This window comes from Colius striatus, chromosome 1, assembly GCF_028858725.1.
Source record: "Colius striatus isolate bColStr4 chromosome 1, bColStr4.1.hap1, whole genome shotgun sequence".
Lineage (NCBI taxonomy): Eukaryota > Metazoa > Chordata > Aves > Coliiformes > Coliidae > Colius > Colius striatus.
Window position 1 is genome coordinate 158,616,298 of NC_084759.1, and position 19,055 is coordinate 158,635,352.

Sequence of the window (19,055 nt, forward strand, 5' to 3'; positions counted from 1 at the left end):
TTCACTGTTGTTTGTTTACTATAACCAGACTTGCATTAAAACTACAGTTTCTTTGTTACAAGCAAAGTTTGTTTATTGTTACTGAACACAGACATAAAGTTACCTGATTGTGCATGTGTCTTGTCTCTATGTGAAGTAAACCCACAGTTTACTACAGTAAATAGTAATAGTGAAAGCCGTTGGCAATCTGGTTTACCATTCAAATGATGAGAAGTTTAATCTCAAATCCTGTTATAACAGTTTACTAAAAACATAGAGTCCAGGAAGAAAATAAATCAAGGTTCATTTCATGTCTGACAGATTTTTTTTATTAAGTTTTCACCAGAATGTGAGTGAAATAATTGTGTAATGATCACTTTAAAGGAGATCTTTTTAAAAGTTATTTCATTTTTTTAAAATGTTCTTTAAAAGCAAGTATAGTTCGGTTTTCTGAATGAAAACAATGTACTGGCTCATTTTATTTACTTCATATATAGATCTGGTTGCCAGGTGTTGTGCCAAAGCATTCAAGATGAATGACTTAAATTTTGTTATGACAGAACTAGAATGTTTTGTGCTTGTACTAATTACTAATGAGGCACAGATGACTAGTCTATTTGGAGACTTTCTCTTGGGTTTTCTTTTATTAAACAGAAATATAGTCTAATTTTAAGGAAAGCAAAGCTGTAGATGCAAATTACAGGTACTACAAGTAAAAACTAGAAGCTTCTTGGATTGGGAGAACAATTCTGGTTACTCTTCAGCATACTGGGGTGGTAAACCAGAAGTTTCCTACAGAATGCCTACAAATTTATATTGAAGAATATTCTGGGAGAAGGATACTGTTTTCCAGGGCTGTTGAAATGGATAATTCAAGAACAGCTCAAGAATTTGATGTAAAAAACAGTAGTTTGGTGAAGGAATAGCATTTAAAGAAATAGATCTTACGTTATATCAATCAAAATGTAATCGTTTAGTCTTTGAGATGACAGACACCATCAATTGGACTTTGTATCTCATAGGCAGAAAGACAGCATAGTAAAGCAGTTTCCAGAGGAGGTTAAGAAACAAAGATTCAAATAGCTAGTAAGGGAAGGAGAAGAAATCCAAATTAATTACTAAGGTGGCATGTGTTACTCTTAAACTTTGCATACTAATTTTGAACGTTAATGCTGCTTTAAGCTAAATTTTCTAACATGTATATCTTCATCCCAGCACATGGATTCCAGAAGGAAAAAAACCATTATGGAAACAAAGTTCCTGAAATAATGTAATGAGGGAGGGAGGAAGGAATTTGAGGAGCTTGGATGGCTCCCAGTAGAGAAACAGGGGTCCCATGTGTCCTTGAGCAACTCAGTTTGGCCTGTAGCAATAAGGAAAGGATAATGGTTTTGAACTAGAAGAAAGTAAATTCAGAGTAGATATAAGGAAAAAAAAAATTATGATGAGGATGATGAAACACTGGAACAAGTTGCCCAGAGAGGTGTAGATACCCTATCCCTGGAACTATTCAAAGTCAGGTTGGATAGGACTCCAAGCATCCTGATCTAGTTTAAGATGTCCTTGCCCCTTGCCAAGAGGTTTAGAGTGGATGACCTTTAAAGGTCCCTTCCAACCAAAACCATGCTATGATTTAAATTCTTCTGGATGATTTTGAGGATTATCTCATCTAGTGACATTGTAGTAACAGTTAAGACTCTTTTTTTCTCCCTTGGTGTTTTACTGTAAAGTTGCTTCAGTAGTTCTGTAAGTGAAAAACCTATTTTCAACACAGATCTATATCAGACTGATACTAAATGTTGCTCACATAAGAGTCTTTAGGGAATGTTCAATCTTTTCATAAAACACTTTGTGAGATGAATCTTAGAGTTTAGTAGCTTTATTCAGGTCACTGACAGCAGTAGCAATATCAACCTCTGCAGCACAATTAAGATCCACGATGGGAATTAGTTTGCTGTGGAAGGGTTTGGCCCAGTGTTAGTCCTTGGCAGGATGAGACTCTGTAAGCATTAGGCTCTAACAGCAGAAGAATGGTAGTGTTTGTAATTCAGAAGCAATTAGTTTGAAGACAAACATAAAATTTCACTTTTTTCATGTGCCAGAGAAACAAAAGAGAGCAAATGGGTCTGCCCAGCACAATACGTGCTTGGGAACAATGCTCTGTACACATGATCCTTTTGCTGCTTCTTTACAGTGATTTTGTAGTAAAAGATCCAGCTACCCTTGCTCTGTCTCTAAGCAGTAGCTTGTGGGATCATAGAGAAAACGTGCTTTGCCTTATGTGTATGTGCCTGCTTTTGTTGACAGTATCAATGTTGCTTGCCTTGTATTAGTCACAGATACTTTGCCTTTTTAAATTCTATTAAAAGTTCTGGAAATTAGTCTAGTTTGATGTTATTGACTGACATGAATAGTAGCTACTTTTCCAGGTTTGCTATATACTGATACTGTCTTAATCATCCGTCATTCACGTACAGGTACGGATTTTTCTACTTTTATTGGTCACTGTCTTCTATTCATTGAGTCTAGTTGATATCTTGTCACTGTCTCATTTCTGTATAACCTTTTGTTGTTGTTTTTTGATCACAGAATCATAGAATTGTTTCAGTAGAAAAAGACCTTAAAGATCACCAAGTCCAACTAACTAACCTAACACTGTGACAAGCCGACCACTAAACTGTGTCCCTCAGCATCTCATCTACATGTCTTTTAAATATCTCCAGGGATGAAATTTTCCACTGGTCTCTGCTCAAGGTCCAGAAGACTTGCTTGTCTACGTTCAGGTAGAGAATTGGTTATATTATGAGAAGGTAACGTAAAGTTTGAGTAGTGTCCTTTGATGTGCTGGACTGCTTGCTCAATCTGTGAGGGGAGTGGGCTCTCAAACTGATTAACCAGAGTTGCCCAGATTTAGATATTGGTAATTTAGATGCTCTTCTAAGCTTCAGAATTTGGGAAACCTTGTCTGGACAGTCAGTTACGTGGAAGAACATCTATAGGTAAGATTCTGTGTAAAAGACACACAGGGAAGAACTATCTGCACAGGCAAAGAAAAGGAACAGAAAGATTTTCAGTCTTCACGTAGGATTCTTGTTTTTGAGCCAACAGTGACAGTTGTGAAAGCTTCATGCATGGCAGTTACCTTATTTTTGTATGTTTAAAGGAAGACATACCTTTTCAATCTTTTTTCCATTTTCTTGCTTTTTGAGAGTACCCTATAAAATACCATTTGTGAGGCTTGGCAGGGCGACTTAATTTGGGAGTGGGATTTTGGTGCAGGAGAAGTATAGAGACAGAAAAAGATGAATCTGCGTGGAGTTAGTGTGCGATGGGAATCATAATGGTATAAACTTGTTGCAGAGGATGAAGACTTTTACTGAATGCTTTTACTTTATTTTTTATCCATCCATTCCTATTTTCCCAGGTCATCTTTCCTTAACAGCATTTTTTGCTATTGTCTTTTATTTTGTTCACAGATTCCCTTTTTTTCGGATTTCAGTTTTTGTTTAGCTAGACTAAATGAGCTTAAGGCAAAACTCTGCAGTTTTTCAGTCTACTTTTCTGGTACGTGACAGTTAGATCACACTGCTCCCACTGACGAGGACAATCTTTCCTTGTATTTGATGTTCACTAGCGATCAGTGCTTTGATTAAACTGGCTTAAGCAGGCTCGTGCTTTCTTCTCTGCCTTGTAGGGCATATTGCCACCACCTTTTTGTTGCCAACATAACTATTTGCAAAGCTACTTGGCAAACGTATGTCAAAACTGTTCCCAGGTCATCAGCTAAATAATAATTTGCATTAGGAATAGCATATTTTTAATGTATTTAGTGTTGTGGGCAATGGCTACCGCAAGTGAGGCATGTTTGCTTATGCAGTTGACCATGGCAGCATGAACAATTCAGACAGATGTACCACCATTTGTCTAAATGTTGTAACAGAACAAATTGGTCCCACACTGGGACATCTTGACTGCTTTGTAAAAATTAATATAGCAGAAAAAATTATAATTGACTTATTGTTCAGAGATTTTCTATTAGTGAGAACTCTGAAGTTATACCAATTAGAGCATTGGAGAAGGGAAGAAAAGACAATAATTTGTGTTTTAAAAATCCTGAATGAGAGCAACATATAAGTTTAAGATGTTCATTAATTCAAACAGATTTTTTAACCATAAAGTTTGTTTATTACAAGAATAACTTTATTTGTTCCTTCCTCGGAATTACCGTCACAATATCTCAGAGGACCTATTACACGTAGTAAGCCTGACTATAAGAAACTTGTTTGATCTGTTCTTTCTGGCAGGAGTTAGTCTTAGTTGTTGACACTGTATTCCATCTCTGTTGTTTCAGAAATACTGATTGTACCATAGCTTATTATTGTCAGAAATCTCTAGACATATATAGAAGAGACTGAGAAGTTGTAGGCTTAAATAAGTCTTCGAAGAATCTGTTTTATGACACCATTTTTTTCCTTAATGAAAGTTCTTCCTGTGTTGCAATGTCATGCTTTCTTCCAAAGAAACCCAACAAAAACAAACCATCAGTTACTGTGAAACAGCTTTGTTTCTCCAGCATTTTTTTATTTTTAAGTAGTCTTCTTCATGTGCATTAAAGTGTAAGAGGAACTCATCCAGAGCTGTCTGTTTTAAACCATTCCTGGCTTTTTAGTATTGCTTATATGCACAGGCATGTACGCATACAATAACTATGGAAGGCTTTGGTTTTACTTTTGCCTTGTAGGTTTTAACGTAAAGCATTCCTCTCTAGATGTTTGGTGGGACTTTCTTTTTGTGTTTATATAGAATCTGAGTAGAGGTTAAACCAGTAATGAACCCAAAAATTTGACATTTGGAGGAAAAATTGTTAGCTGTAAATTTATAGTGATTGTACCTGTTATCCATAGATTTTTTTTTTTTTTTAATGTTGGCCTTCATTTCATCTGCAGTTTTAATAATTAAAGAGGATTTTTTTTCCTGGGATGAGCTCTGATATAACTCTCAATTGGTGGTTAATTTCCAGAGAGGCCATGATGTTACAGTTTCCTCAACAGCATCTCCAATATAATTAATTTCTGTTTTAAGAAAAAGAGGCCAATTTTTTTTAAATATTGTTTAGAAATTTGTACTACTCTTTGTCCAAATCAGAACTATTTTATCTGAGTGTATATTGCTATGGTATATTTTTTGTGTTGCCTGGTGCTTGATTCACGAGCATGGAAATAAGTTGAAAGTTTGTATTTGGCTTAGATCTTGCACTGTAAATATAACTTCTTTGTGACTCCAACATGAAGCTAATGTTGAAGACTCTAGAAGTTCAGATGCTTACAGGACAGATGGTTCTGGGCTGAAAGTCTACTGGAGGTTGAGAGAAGGTTATTTAGTATGAGATTCTTTGATTTGGTACCTAAATCATCATGAAAACAAAAAAAACAACCAAGCAAAACAAGCATTTAGTTTTTCAAAGTCTGTACTTTTTATATACAAAATTGCTTAGGTTCTCAAAGGATGGCAGATACTCTTCAGTCTTAGAACAAACATTGTCTTCTTGAGCCTAGAAGTGGCTTTCTGAGCTCTTTTCTTCCAAAGATTAGCTCATTTGCAAGACTGAGAAAGATGGTCTCAGAAATGATAATGGCAGTGTTGTAAATATCTCACTAAAATAATGTCTGTATTAGGGAGCATCAGGCTTTGTGTGCACTTTATTTTCAAGATTTTTCTGAAAGCTAAGTTAAGGCTTTACACTTACTAATCAGAGCTTGTAAAAATTCAGACATTGCATTTAGTTTCAATGCTCATTATATCTTTTTTAGATGTAAAGTTACATGGCTCAATTTTTCTGTGTATGCTGTGTCCATGTAACTGTCTGACTTTCAGTTTATGGGTCTGACAGCAAATGCAAGAAGCTTTACTAGTCAGCTCATTTGTTTTATTGGCTTAAATGTCAGCCAATTTAACCAGACTCGTACTGTGTTTTTTCACTTAACTGTTGAGAGAACAGAACCTTTGATCCTTACCGTGGAGCTATTCATCATTACAATCTATCTAATCTAGGGACATCTATCTGCTAGAATCTCTATTGATTTTTCTATTTGATATTGGTTTTTAAAGAATGTAAACTTGCCTTGATTATGTAAGTAAATCTTTTTAAGTCTTAAGAGAGAGAAGCCTAGGGTATGAATAAAGGATTGCAAGATTTGACCTTTTTGGGAGATTTGGTAGTTGTTTTCTTTTCAATTCTGTAGCAGTTGTATAGTTAAATATACCTATAGTAATGACCAATATAAAGGATTATTTTAAAAAAAACCCAAAAATACTTCTTTTTATTTCTATCCTTTGTTACTATTTAAAGGCAAAGGGATTAAGGGGAGGAGAGGAGATAAGGAAAATATTCACAATCTAAATCAAATTAGGACAAGCTAATTTCTATTTATTTCCTCTCTTTGCAGAGGTTCTTCCACTTCATAATCTATATCAGGAACTGAATATAGAAGCTCTTACTCACTTTGGGAGGAGCCTCTTTGCTGATATCAACCAGGAAAACTAGTCTCAGATAAGAAGTAAACCTTTGTGAATACCTTCAGTTTTCAGTAATTGTCTGCAATTCTATAAATACATTAAAAGAGGCTTAATCTTGAAAGTTTAATTCCATATTCAATATTGTTTAGTTCATAAAGGAAAGGCTGTGAAGGACTTTTTGCCCTTTTTTCACTGGGAGGTCAAACTAAGCTGTGATATTTTACTTCATAATTACTTTTCTTTCATCAGTAACAAAGGCCTTGTTTGCAGATGGTGCTTATATCTGTACAATGTCAGTTCTTTGACCTAATACAGCATAAAAAGAAACAACTTTTTAAGTAGTTCTGATATAGTCTATCTAGTTGTCCAGAGTCACAATGTTTCTAAGGACTGAGAGTGGAAGAATGCAGTAGAAAATTTTTTCAACAGTTGTAAATTGAGACAAATACAAAGAACAGATACAATGAATAAGACACCATGTTTATAATCCATCTTTGTAGAGCAGAATTGTGATTATAAGGAATTGCATCAGTATTAGATGTGAATTTTGAGTGATGGTCATTTCAAATCTTAGATAAATTATCCATGTTTTTTTTCATTAGTGTAATAAATAGTTTGCTCTCTACTTGATGTACAACATGCTTATGTAATAAATAGTTCTTTTTTATTGTAATTCAGGTAAATTGAGAATGATTTAATATACATAAACACCATGAAATGCTGGTTTTCTTTTTAGATTGAAGGGACAACATCCTTGACAGCTGTTTCCTGTTTCTGTTTTTAATTAATATTATTTGCAGTACTCTAAGCTTTTCAGACCTTTCTTTCTGACACAGGCTTGGATTATCACCATCAGAAATACAGTGAAATTAGATGCATCTAAAATTATTAATGCAGCCAAACAAATGAATGATGAATACTTTATTACATTCTGGAAAATATTTAACAGACCAGTAAGTGGTATAATTAAAATGTAGTGAAAGGTTAAATTGTTATCTGTTCAGATTTGAATGACAGTGAATGACACCATGGATTTTGAGAATCATTAACAAGTATAATACTGAGGACTATGTGAGAGAGAATTTAATAATTCTTGTTGGTTTTTTATTGTTGTGTGGACTGTTCTTATTCCTCAGTCGATTAATACCTAACCGTCCTTACACAGTTTGCCCCATAGTGTTGTAAATGTACCCGTTTGGCTGTGACAGTTTCATGAAACTGGGTTGAGTCACATGTATTTGCACCTCCTCCTATGTGCTGTTACCTGTCTTCTTTGACATCTTATACCTTTGTCTTCAGTTTGATAACTCATCCTTAGAGCCATGCCCTGTTGATGATGTTGTTCATATCCTGCTGTTAGGTAGGGTTTCTGTTCCTGTGCTTTCTTTCCCCCATCTTTAGCTTTTGTCCTCAGATAATGAGTTTTTCCTAACAATAACTGCTTTTGTATGTTTGGAAAACACAAACCACATTGTAAAGCTGCTGGTAAAAACAGTCAAATAGAAACGACAATGTGTATTTAAGTGAAAAAGTAATTTTAAATTGCTTGTTGTCTATGTAGATGCATCTCAATGCAATGTAACATCCAGAAACAGAAGAGTCAGCACTTGGTCTGATCCCAGGCTTATTGAAGTTGAAGGACAGGTTCCCATTGACTTCAAAGGGCTTTGAATCAGCAAAATCTTAGTTAGCTTTTGGTGCTTGTGACCCTTCTAAAAGAAACTGGCTGAAATTTCAGCTGTTGAATAATTTTGTTGCCTTCAAAAATTTTAATTGAATTTTTTGAAACTTACAAGGATTCAGCACACAACATATATTAATTGTGTCCAAGTCTTGTGCATTCTTTTTTTCACTTTCAGATTACCAAGGGTCTGGGAGCTTGAAGGAAGTGGTGGGTTTTTTTGAGAATTGTAATGGTCAGCATTATAAGGCCTCTGATTTTTTGGTGAATAAATGAGTGCAGAATCCAATCTTATTACTTTGGAATCAAAATGCTTTAATGTCTGTCTGCTATGTAGCAAGGGGGTTGTGGACTAAAGGTGTAGTGGGAAGGATCAGTCTGATATAAAGGGAACCAAAACCCACTTGTTAAAATCTGATTTTACCTGAATAATTTAAAAACTGGAGTTTGTTTTCAGAACTGTGTTATAGAGATTGTTTAAATCACATTGAGAGCCAAGTGAGCATTTAAGACTGTTGAAACAAATTAAGTTAATGAAAATGTAAAAAACATGTTTTCCAGCATTCAGTTTTAAAGAGAAAAATGTGTATGAAAGATAAATTTTAACATAGTTTTTAAGTATTAACTTATGCCGCTTTTAAAGACAAAAATACCAACATTTTTTACTTAGACTGGAGATTGTTTTGAAGAAGCAGAAATTCTATTAATACATTGTTGCTTCCTTCATTTCATATCAGTATAAATATTGAACAAGTATGTCTCTGCCAGCTTGTTGGTTTGTATCGGATAATTTCGTATCAGATTGCTTGTCCTCATTCTGTCGGCACGAGACTAGAATCAGCATTACTTGCATTCAAGTGTGTGCGTCTATCTGCTGTGACATCTAAAATACTTGATTTGGGTATGACTTACAGTAGAGAAACTTACAGAATAGTCAAGTCCTGGCGTCTGCTCTAAGCTCAGAAATAAAAATAACAGTGCATATTCTTCTCACAATTGGTAAGAATTTGGAGGAACATCAGGAGTCTTACTGCATCTAACCAGAGCCCACTAAATGCATATTACTAATCAAGTAACCTCATTTTGGTTTTAATTTAGGTTTATTCTTAAATGCAGAACACATGAAAAACTGTTTTACTTTGAGGGGGCCCTGGCACAGATTGCCCAGGGAGAGGGCCTCTGGAGGTTTTCAAAACCCACCTGGGTGGTTTCATGTGTGACCTGATCTAGGTGAACCTGTTTTATCCAGTGGAGTTGGACGAAATCATAGAATAGTAGGGTTGGAAGGGACCTTTAGACATCGTCTAGTCCAACACCCCTGCAGAAGCAGGGTCCCCTACAATCAAGTCTCATAGGAACATGTCCAGGTGGGTCTTGAAGACCTCCAAGGAAGGAGACTCCACATCCTCCCTGGACAGCCTGTTCCCTTCCAACTCCTAGCATTCTATGATTCTGTGATCTGTTTTGAATTGGTGAAAATGAGTGTTAGACAATTTCCCTTCCATTTTGTCAAACTAGATAAAAATTTACTTTTCAGTGAAGCTGCTGTCAGTGAAGCTTCTCTAAAAGAGAAGCAAAACTAGTTTTGCATCCTATCGATCATATTTTCAAAGCTATCGATCAAATTTTCAAAGCTGAATTCACCGAGACCTTGTCTCAAACTACTAAGATTTAGCAGGTTCAGCAACTTTGTCGAGAACTGAGAATGAAGAAGTCAAAAAGACAGGACATGAGACACTGGTCACTCCTCTTTTTTTTTTTTTTCCCCTTTTTTTTAAGTAGAAGCATCATTTACAAATCTGAAATAGCAAAACCATTCTAAAACTATTGATGAGGAAAGGGAGGAAGATTTCAGGGAGTAAATTTGGTTTCATATCAGTGAGCATCTTTTCCCTTTAAATATACTAAATTACATTTCAATAGAAGGAGGAAGCATTCATTCACAGATGGATTTTCACTCCTTTTTTCTGTTAAATTCTTTACAAATTAACCCCGGAACTTAATTCAGAATCTAAGTAAAAATGGTGCTTCAGCACTCCATGAAACCTTCCTTAAATAGGAGAAATTTGTAACTATAGTTAGCAAGCTACTTGCTTTTAGATTAGCTTCACAATTTGGATGTCTCTGGATTTTCTAATCTGTATATCTACTAATTTGTATGTAATATTCTTCTGCAGTAGACCTTTTTGGGTAAAAATTTTGTAGGCTTAAATAGTTGCAAGATCAAAAGCCAGGAACAACCTGTTTCCATATAAAGGCATCTGGTTTTTTCAGTTACTGCCCAAGTGGAAAATTGGAAAGAAATTGTTGTGCTGTCAGGTGGCTTTAGGGCATTACATAGCTAAAAATTGCACATAACATTTTGGAGAATAATATGTGTAGAAAGATGCATGTTTCAAAGAACACAGTAGGAGAATTGAGTAAAACCACATATAAAGGATGTGCCCTTCTTTGTGTTTGGGGTTTTTTTTTTTTTTAGAAAAAACCCTAGATTTTTAAGAGAGTCATAGGCCATCATTTGGAGATGTTTAAATAAATGCAGAAATAAGCAGTTTCTAGCAGCATCTTTAAAGCAGGTCCTGAACAGGAAAGCTAAATATTCCCTTTGGAACACTCTCTGAATGCATTTTCTTAACAATAAGAATATCCTGCTTTTGAGTTAGAGAGCGCAAAAATATTCTTACTAAGGCGTGGCTTTACTGCACATTAAAAGGGCAGTTTCTAAACTGCCAGCTTAACTGTATCTCCAATAGTTACTTATTTCCTACATATCAGTAATCGGTGCCTGACTATTTCTGCTTATAGTAGCTGTGGTTCCCTGAGATGTTATCCCGTTATGTAATCCACCTCTTTTCCCCTTGAATGCAGCTGCTGCTTTGCCAGTAATTGCACTGTTCATCTCAGACTTCGATGCTCAAGTCTCAAAGGTCGTCTTTTATACATCCGTATGTGTTTACTTACTGTCCTGTGCAATCTAGTCTTGGGATGGTGTAGTGTATATGTGCATTCTCCTGCCACCAACACCTACTTCTTGTTCCACTGATTTGTTCTCATTTTTATTATACAACATTTAAACAGAGTAAGCTACGTGGTTGAAATGTGTTAAAGGAATGATGTCAATATAAAAGTAATCCTATTAACAATTTATTATTAAATGTAGCTCTTTAGTGTACTTGTTCTTGCATTTCTGTTTTTAAAGGAGAATATTGAGGAGAAATGGATTTTTTTTTTTTAAATTTGTCATGCATTTTGGTGTGCAAATAGACTAAAACAGGAAAACAATATATGAGCACCTCAGTCTTAAAAGTATGTTGTGCTTGTGTTTTGACACTGCTTATGTGATTCTTGGAGGCTATGAGGAGATGAACAAGTTACTGTGAAATAACGTAGGGCAAGTTGTCCATATGGAGTAGTGAAGGACAGAATTGTGCTTCTTGTTGTGTGTAAGGGCAAACATATGGCACACTGCAAAGGTCACTTACCAGCTTAGACTTGTGATAACGTGTTTGTCGTTCTGGACCTTTGTTATTATTGCTTGTTTGCTTACCGCTTTCCATGGAGAAAGTGCCTCCTGCTTTGTTCCCAGTTTAGTCTTATGGCCTGACTGTAGAGAAACATGTATTCTAGGCATTGTTATCAGGCCCTGGCTATCTATTTCCCTAGGTGGGATTGGGTTTGAGAATTGCCTTTGTGTTTAAGGCTTTTAGTCTTGTTCCCTTCCTCCTTTTGTGAAGACTAAAATATAGAGAATTTCAGTAACTTGTCATCTGTAAATAAATGGGTTGAAAGAGAAGGTTCCAGCCTCCTCCTCCTCGGTGGGTTTGGTGAAAGAGGCTGCATAGGAGGCAACTGTGAGTGCACACTCATCAAGTCTTCAGATGACTTTGCTTTATTATTGGATTGTAAAATTAGTGATCAAATCAGATGTGGGGTCTTGGTGGTTTTTTGTGGTTTTTTGTTTGTTTTTAATCTCGTTTTCCTGGACAAAAATTAAAATTGCAAAAATGTATGGACACCTACTTCTCAAGACATTCTTTTTCAGTCCAGTGGAGTAATCTTGCTTCAAGGATATAATTTTAAGGATAACTTGCATATTAACTTAATTTTCTGTAAGCCTTCCTGCATTTTTATTTGAGGTAATTAAATTTTGGGTTGTGAAGAACTCATTTTTTCTCACTCTGTGCTTTTTAATCTTCTTTTTCAGGCTTCCTTAAGCCAGAATTAATATTGATAGAATGAAAAAGTTTAAGAGGAGACTTTCCTTAACCTTACGTGGAAGCCAGACCATTGATGAATCGTTGTCTGAGCTTGCAGAACAAATGACAATTGAAGAAAACAGCAGCAAAGATAATGGTAAGCACATCTTTCGCTTTCCAGAAGATGTAAGGATTTTGTCAGGCACTGCTCAAATGAGCATTGTTAGGTTTTATTTCAGTTTTCATAATTGCATGGACTTCCCCACTAACCTTGTGTTTTGGTTTATCTTACACTACGTCTTTTAACAGGTTGATATGTAGATACATATTGGTTTGGTTTGCTTTGATATTTAACTGTTTGTTATACAACTATTTGTCAAAAGCTACCTAAACTGATATTTTAATGTGCCGTGCAGCAAATGTCATAGATGCTCTTTCAGTAAACAAAGACATTGTTGTATGAGTTTAGTGTGTCTCATCAACTTCATACGGCTTCAAATTAATTTTTTTTCTCAAAATGGTTATTCGGTAATACAAATTCTAGTAATTGCTTAAATGTAAATAAAACTGTTTACCTTATCATTGGTGATGCAGTGCACTAGTCTGAAAACTCTGACATCTCTTCATGTCTCTGAGTAGTACTTCTCTTCAGCAATATGAAGGCAGCTAGAAACATTTAGGATAACCAGCTTGCCTGTGAATTCTTAAGCAAGTCTTTGGCTGATCCCATGAACATACTGGCTGCTGTGATGTCCACATTAAAGATGATACTGCTTTTGAATGCAATCTGCAGTAATAATGACTAGAAGAGATTTTGTTGCTTTGTGCTGTTTCCCGGGCTGCAGCATTCAAGTCATATTTCATTTTCTATGCTGATTAGTGCTTTTTCTTGCTCTGCTGACATCTAAGATTTTCTTTGGTATCAAGTGATCTGAATCTTTTTTTTTTCTTCACACGAACAAATGATTCTGAATTTTCCCAGTGACAAATGACAGGAATGGGAAATTTGAGGGGAAGGCAATGGAATTTGCCTCGCAGACTTTAAAAATCTCAACCAAGAGCTGTTGCATACCAAGCTTTTGAAAGCTAAATTTACCTTTGGCAAAACAAAGCCATTCAGGCTTTTCTTTTTGTCCTTAATCCTCAGTATATCATTGCTATTATCCTATTTTCATCATGGGGCAAGCCAAATAGTTTGGAAAATTATGTTTGTTACAACTTTTTATGTGTTGATACAAGTCTACTCCAAACATGTACTCTGAAACAGTAATTGTAGTATTTTTTCACTTATATCTACTAAATTCTTTCTGAGACAATGAGCAGTTGTCCTACATGGTTTCCCTTGTATTAGCCTTTGTTACTGATGCATATTTTGTTCAGACCTATATGTACTTATGCCAGATTGATTTCGTTATTCAAATAAGTGCTAAGAATATTGCTTTCATGCTGGAAAATGACCATGAAAATTTGTCACAAGCATCAGTGAATGTAGTGAACTGTGCTACTGAATTGATCCAGTTGAAAACTGGATCCAGGAAGAATGAAAAAATTTTACTTTAAACTGGACCATGTTCTGGGTGCCAGCTCAGGAGACAGAGGATGTGATCACAGCTTTACAGAGCATGAGCTTATTCTGCATTAAACCATGTATGAATCTATTTGCAGTTTGTAGTATTTATCTGAGAATTATCACAAACAGCAATACTTAGATGTCTTCTGCATGCTTGTTGCCAAACTTTGATAAACCGAACATCTCAGTAGATATTTAAAGCTATAAATATACAACTCAATAAATTGTTTTCCTGTTACAAATTCATTATTTAGCTTTTAGTGCTCCTTTTATTTTGCTTTCTGCATTATTTCATTGGCCAAAAGGAAGCTTATATGCTAGTACTGTGTTACAGTACATGCTATGCTTGCAATTGCACTAATGCCTTAGTGTATCATCTTTGGATACACTGAGATATCTGATCTCTTGAAAAAGAAAATGTTAACTGTGCTTTTGCAATTAACTCGTGATTGGATGTAATTTAAACAAGTTTTACTGACATTTGCTTCCTTTTTTCTGATACTTCTAGAATGCAGATATTAGTATCTGTCCTATCTTTATCTTTCAGAGATGAACAGGATACTCCTTGTGGTTTTTTGTTTTCCTGTGTTTTTCCCTTCCTTTTTTCAACCCTACTTCAGTAGCGTTGGAAAATGTTTGCTACTCTGGCTAGTCCTGCTTTTTGAAAGGAAGCTCTAACTTTCCCACAGATCAAGATACTTTGAAAGTAGTAGTTTTCAGACAGCCCATAGGAACTAGGTTTTGAGCAACAACAATTGCTGGAAAAAAGGGTCAGGAAACAAGCATTTGGTAAAAGACAGCTTTAGTAAAGAACATAGCCTGAAAAAAAAAATCCTTCAGTGGACATTATTTCTAAAAATTATGTACAGAGGCATGCTTCAATGAGAAAAGTTCAGCTTGGCATTTTATAAAATCAGAGTGCTAAGAAGCCTGTACTAACTGAGATGTCCAACTGGGACATATGAGAGGATGTAGCCTCTTGAAGAATAATTTATAAAGTGATAACTGCCTTAAGATCTTGAAAATGCGTCTTTTTACTGCAGTGGCGCAGATCTCAGAAGGCAGAAGTAAGCATCTCCACAGTTTTACTTTTAAGAAGAACAAACGGTTCCTTTACGTTGTGGAACAGGGAAGCAAATGTGCCCAGTTTGCAGGCTTTGGATCTGTTCTTAAAGGAACTTAAAAAGCACAGTCTAGTAAATCAAAGGCAAGCTGATATCTTGATCTACAGAGAATCAAAGTCAGGGATACAAACAGTCTCCAGAAGTGATTCTTCATATGTGGTTTATTTTCAAGTGTTATTGCATCATGAACTTGAGAAATGAGAGTTGAAGTGCATTGCAACTGTTCTGACACCAAAAGGCAAGGATGCTGAAGGCCTTTGCAGCAGGATTTTATTTCATTGTTGTCCAGTTTTGGTTTGGTTTATTTTTTCTTCTTAGCAAATCGAGTCTTTCCATTTTGATCACTGTGTTCACTGAAGGGTGTAATTTGATACATGCTAGGCTTTTTTCCTTCCTTCCAGCTGTGTTACTGGACCATAGCAGTTGTAGAAGCTACATCCATAGAAAGGCACATCTGTGGTGACCTAGGATCCATGCTCATCTTTATTTGATTTTGAAATACATATCCTGTAACATTTTTATTAGAAAGCTCTAGTTAAGCACTGCGATTTCAGATGTAGATCCACATGCACATAGTGCCAGGGACCTTTCCTTGTGGTCACCCTTCTGCAATAACCTGTGTGGTTCGGCCCCCTGCCAAATATTTCCTGTGCTGAAACAATTGCCTCTGATTTTGAGTAACTGCTGCTTCGATCCAGAGACCCACTTTTTCATTAGCTCCAGCTTTGAGTGGGTTGTTTTAAAAATTGACTTTTAAAGAACAGTACTCCTAATGCAGAACAAGCTGTCCCATTTGTAGTTCACAGACATATAGATATGTAACTTTTGATTTCTTTGCAGTGCATTGATACCACTGCATCAGCTAACCTTTTGTATGCAATCTCATTTCATACACAGCCTCCTTCATCACGTGATGTCAGTACAATCTCAGCATGCAGCACTTCTCCATCAGCAAAATGGGATTAGCAGGGATCAACTGTATTGTTTGGTGCAGTAGCACAGAGCTATTGCACTGAAAGTAGAATAACCAACAGTTTTGGGTTTTTGGAACACTGTCAAATTATTTAGTGACCAGAAACCTGTGTATAATTAACTCTGCCTTACAAATTATATTCATCATATTTGGCTCCTGGGTGAGGAAGCATCAGCAAATCAGATGCATAAGCCATAAAAACAGAGGGATCAGTGAAATGCTTAATATGTATCTGAAGCCTTATGAACTGTGGACTGTGTGAACTATACTTTAGGCTATTCTTTTATCTAAATACAGAAGCTTTTTATGATCTCTTAGTGTTTTGACACATAAAACCAAATAGTTGAATTTGCCTGGTTTGGTTTTTTTTTCCCCTGCCTTGAGTTAAGCACACTAACAATATGCCAGCTTGCTTTTTTAATTCTAGGTTCTACCTTAATATATGTATTCAGATTAATACCAGAAATACTAAATGGTAATTTGTAGCAGCTGACAACTAAATTTGCTCCTGAAATTTTTCCTTGCCAATGACATATTAATGAAATTTGCTAGAAGTAACATCCAAATCATGCATATTTAAAGCTCAATTAACTGTAAAATTTATGCAAATGCTTGAAATACAAATGAATGTGCTGTCTAATGAAAGCAAAATGTGGCCTTATTGTCCGTTATTATTATAAAATACATTATCACAAACCTGAAGCATGCTTTTAAGAATAATTTCAAGATATGTTCCAAAATATGTCCACAGCTCTTGCATTAATATATAGGTAACTTGGAAAGCCATTGTATATTGACAGTTTTTATTTTTGTACATAGATGTATACATACATAATACTAAACCAAAACAAGAGAGAGTCTGATAGAAATGGCTTCATGAATTCCTAGAATAATATGTGTCTCACTTTGGTCTGTTTTAGCTCAGTGATGTGATCTTAGGATCAAGTCTCTCAAACACTTGCATAATTTTTTTGTAATTTTACAGGTGTGAGTAATAATGGAAGAATCAGCTACAGTAAAGTGCGTAAGTGTTTTTTAGGTTTAAGGCCTTAATGACTAGTTAATACTCTGATAAAAGCAATGGATGTTTATGAAAATTGGTACATTGCAATACTCTCTGAGAACATCCAATTGTCTTTGTAGTTGTAGTCATGTCATATCATCTTCAGTACAGCTGAGAGACTCCCATTCCATCTGCTATGTGTGATTCCTTGAGTATGGAAAGAAAACAGTGTGTTGCAACATATTTTCAAGATGATGTTCTTGGATTGAAAATATGAGCACAGAAATACTTACTAGTAATAAATCAATAAAATCTCTCTGTTGATACTGGTGGAAAATATAAAAATAAAAATGTCAAGGAGGGTGGAGGGGTGGGCAGGGCCAAATCCCCAGAAGTGCTGGAGCTCATTCTAGAACTGCAGATTACAGCAAATGAACTGGCATCTGTCACAGCTAAATGTTGAACTTTGTACGGTCCCTTACTTACCCCATATTTGGGATCATTTTATTAAAGTCTGTATGTAGCTTTCTGTGATGTGGCATACATTAATTTTTGTTATTACTGTTTAGTATCGTTTCTCTGTCTCACGTACATTATGCAACATAGTGTTCTTTCTTCCCTTCTGTTTTAATTTGCTGCTTCCTACAAAACCTGGACACTTATTCATGTGTGGAAGTGCTTATGAAGTGAAACAGGTGTGAAAATTCAGTGCTTGAAGCATGCTGTAGAGACCCATAGTCTTAGAGGAGGGTTGTTCACTCATAAGGGTTTTCTTTTGCCAGCAGAATGCAGGTTCGGCAGGAGAACATGATGTTTAGATGCAGAAATAGACTGTAAATACACCCAATTTCTGCCTTCATAGGCTCACTAATGTGTATGTAGCGTTTTGTATTAAAATGGCATTCGGATAGACTTGATAAGTACAGGAAAGCTAAAATACAAGTAATTAGCCAACACAGTTGTTTCTGAAAGTAGGGCAAAAAGGAGAGAGATCCTCTGTTTCCTGATTTGCTTGGCAGTGTGGCCTGACAGATGTTTGCTTTGGGAGCTACAGGGTAGTCATGTGTGTGGATGCAAGGATGAAGGCCAGGGATGCTTGTATCTTGGCTGCAGTTCTGGCTTATTTTGATATAAATTGTACCTGAAGCAGTGTTCTGAAGGATTTAGTGCAGTGTGATGCCTTTCGAAGTTATGATTTCTAAGAGGGAGATTAGTAATTGGTGGTATGTCGTGCATATATGATTCGGGATACAGAGCTACCATGCTTGTGATCCAGTACATGTTCTGATGATCAAAAATGCTGTCTTGAGAATTATCTTTTAAACAATTTGAAATACATAAATTTCAAAGGCAGGTTTTTGTCTTTGGATGTATTTCATTTGAATGTGATGTTCTTTCTCTTGGTACCTAGACTGAAGGCAAAACCTCAGTGTTTGTAAAGCCAACTTTGAAAGGCTTTTTTTGTAGTATTCTTTAGATGTCTTCATCTAGGCTGCGGGAACTGGGGCTGTTTAGTCTGGAGAAGAGGAGATTGAGGGGAGATCTTATTAACATTTATAAATATCTAAAGGGTGGGTGTCAGGAGGTTGGGACATCCCTTTCTTCTATGGTATCTAGCGACAGGACAAGGGGTTATGGGATGAGCTGGAACACAGAAAGTTCCACTTAAACATAAGAAAAAACTATTTCACTGTGAGGGTGAAGGAGCCCTGGCACAGGCTGCCCAGAGGGGTTGTGGAGTCACCTTCCTTGGAGGTCTTCAAGACACGCCTGGACGTGTTCCTATGCAACCTGGTCTAGGTGACCCTGCTTCTACAGGGGGATTGGACTCGATGATCTCTAAAGGTCCCTTCCAACCCCTACCATTCCATTCCATTCTAAGATCATCTTGAGTATTATCTCTTGCTTTTTTTACTTTAAGCAAACTCCTTGTAAATATTATTGCCCTTTTTGTCTCAAGTTAAAAATAAATAAATTTTTAAATGTTTACAGGACAGATGGCAGAATCTCCTG

At 35.9% G+C, this 19,055-nt stretch overlaps 1 protein-coding gene across 5 annotated transcripts in view; it reads left to right on the forward strand.

Moving 5' to 3' along the window:
• Positions 1-19,055, forward strand: part of CDK17 (cyclin dependent kinase 17) — a 95,248-nt gene that overhangs the window by 25,457 nt on the left and 50,736 nt on the right. For 3 of the 5 annotated variants that reach the window (XM_062015189.1, XM_062015198.1, XM_062015207.1), the window contains exons 2-3: positions 12,381-12,529; positions 17,025-17,063. In XM_062015189.1, the coding sequence (XP_061871173.1) occupies positions 12,412-12,529; positions 17,025-17,063 (157 nt within the window). In that variant the 5' untranslated portion in view covers positions 12,381-12,411. Of the gene's footprint in view, positions 1-12,380; positions 12,530-17,024; positions 17,064-19,055 lie in introns of those variants that run through there. The other 2 variants (XM_062015227.1, XM_062015217.1) reach the window with 2 other exon arrangements.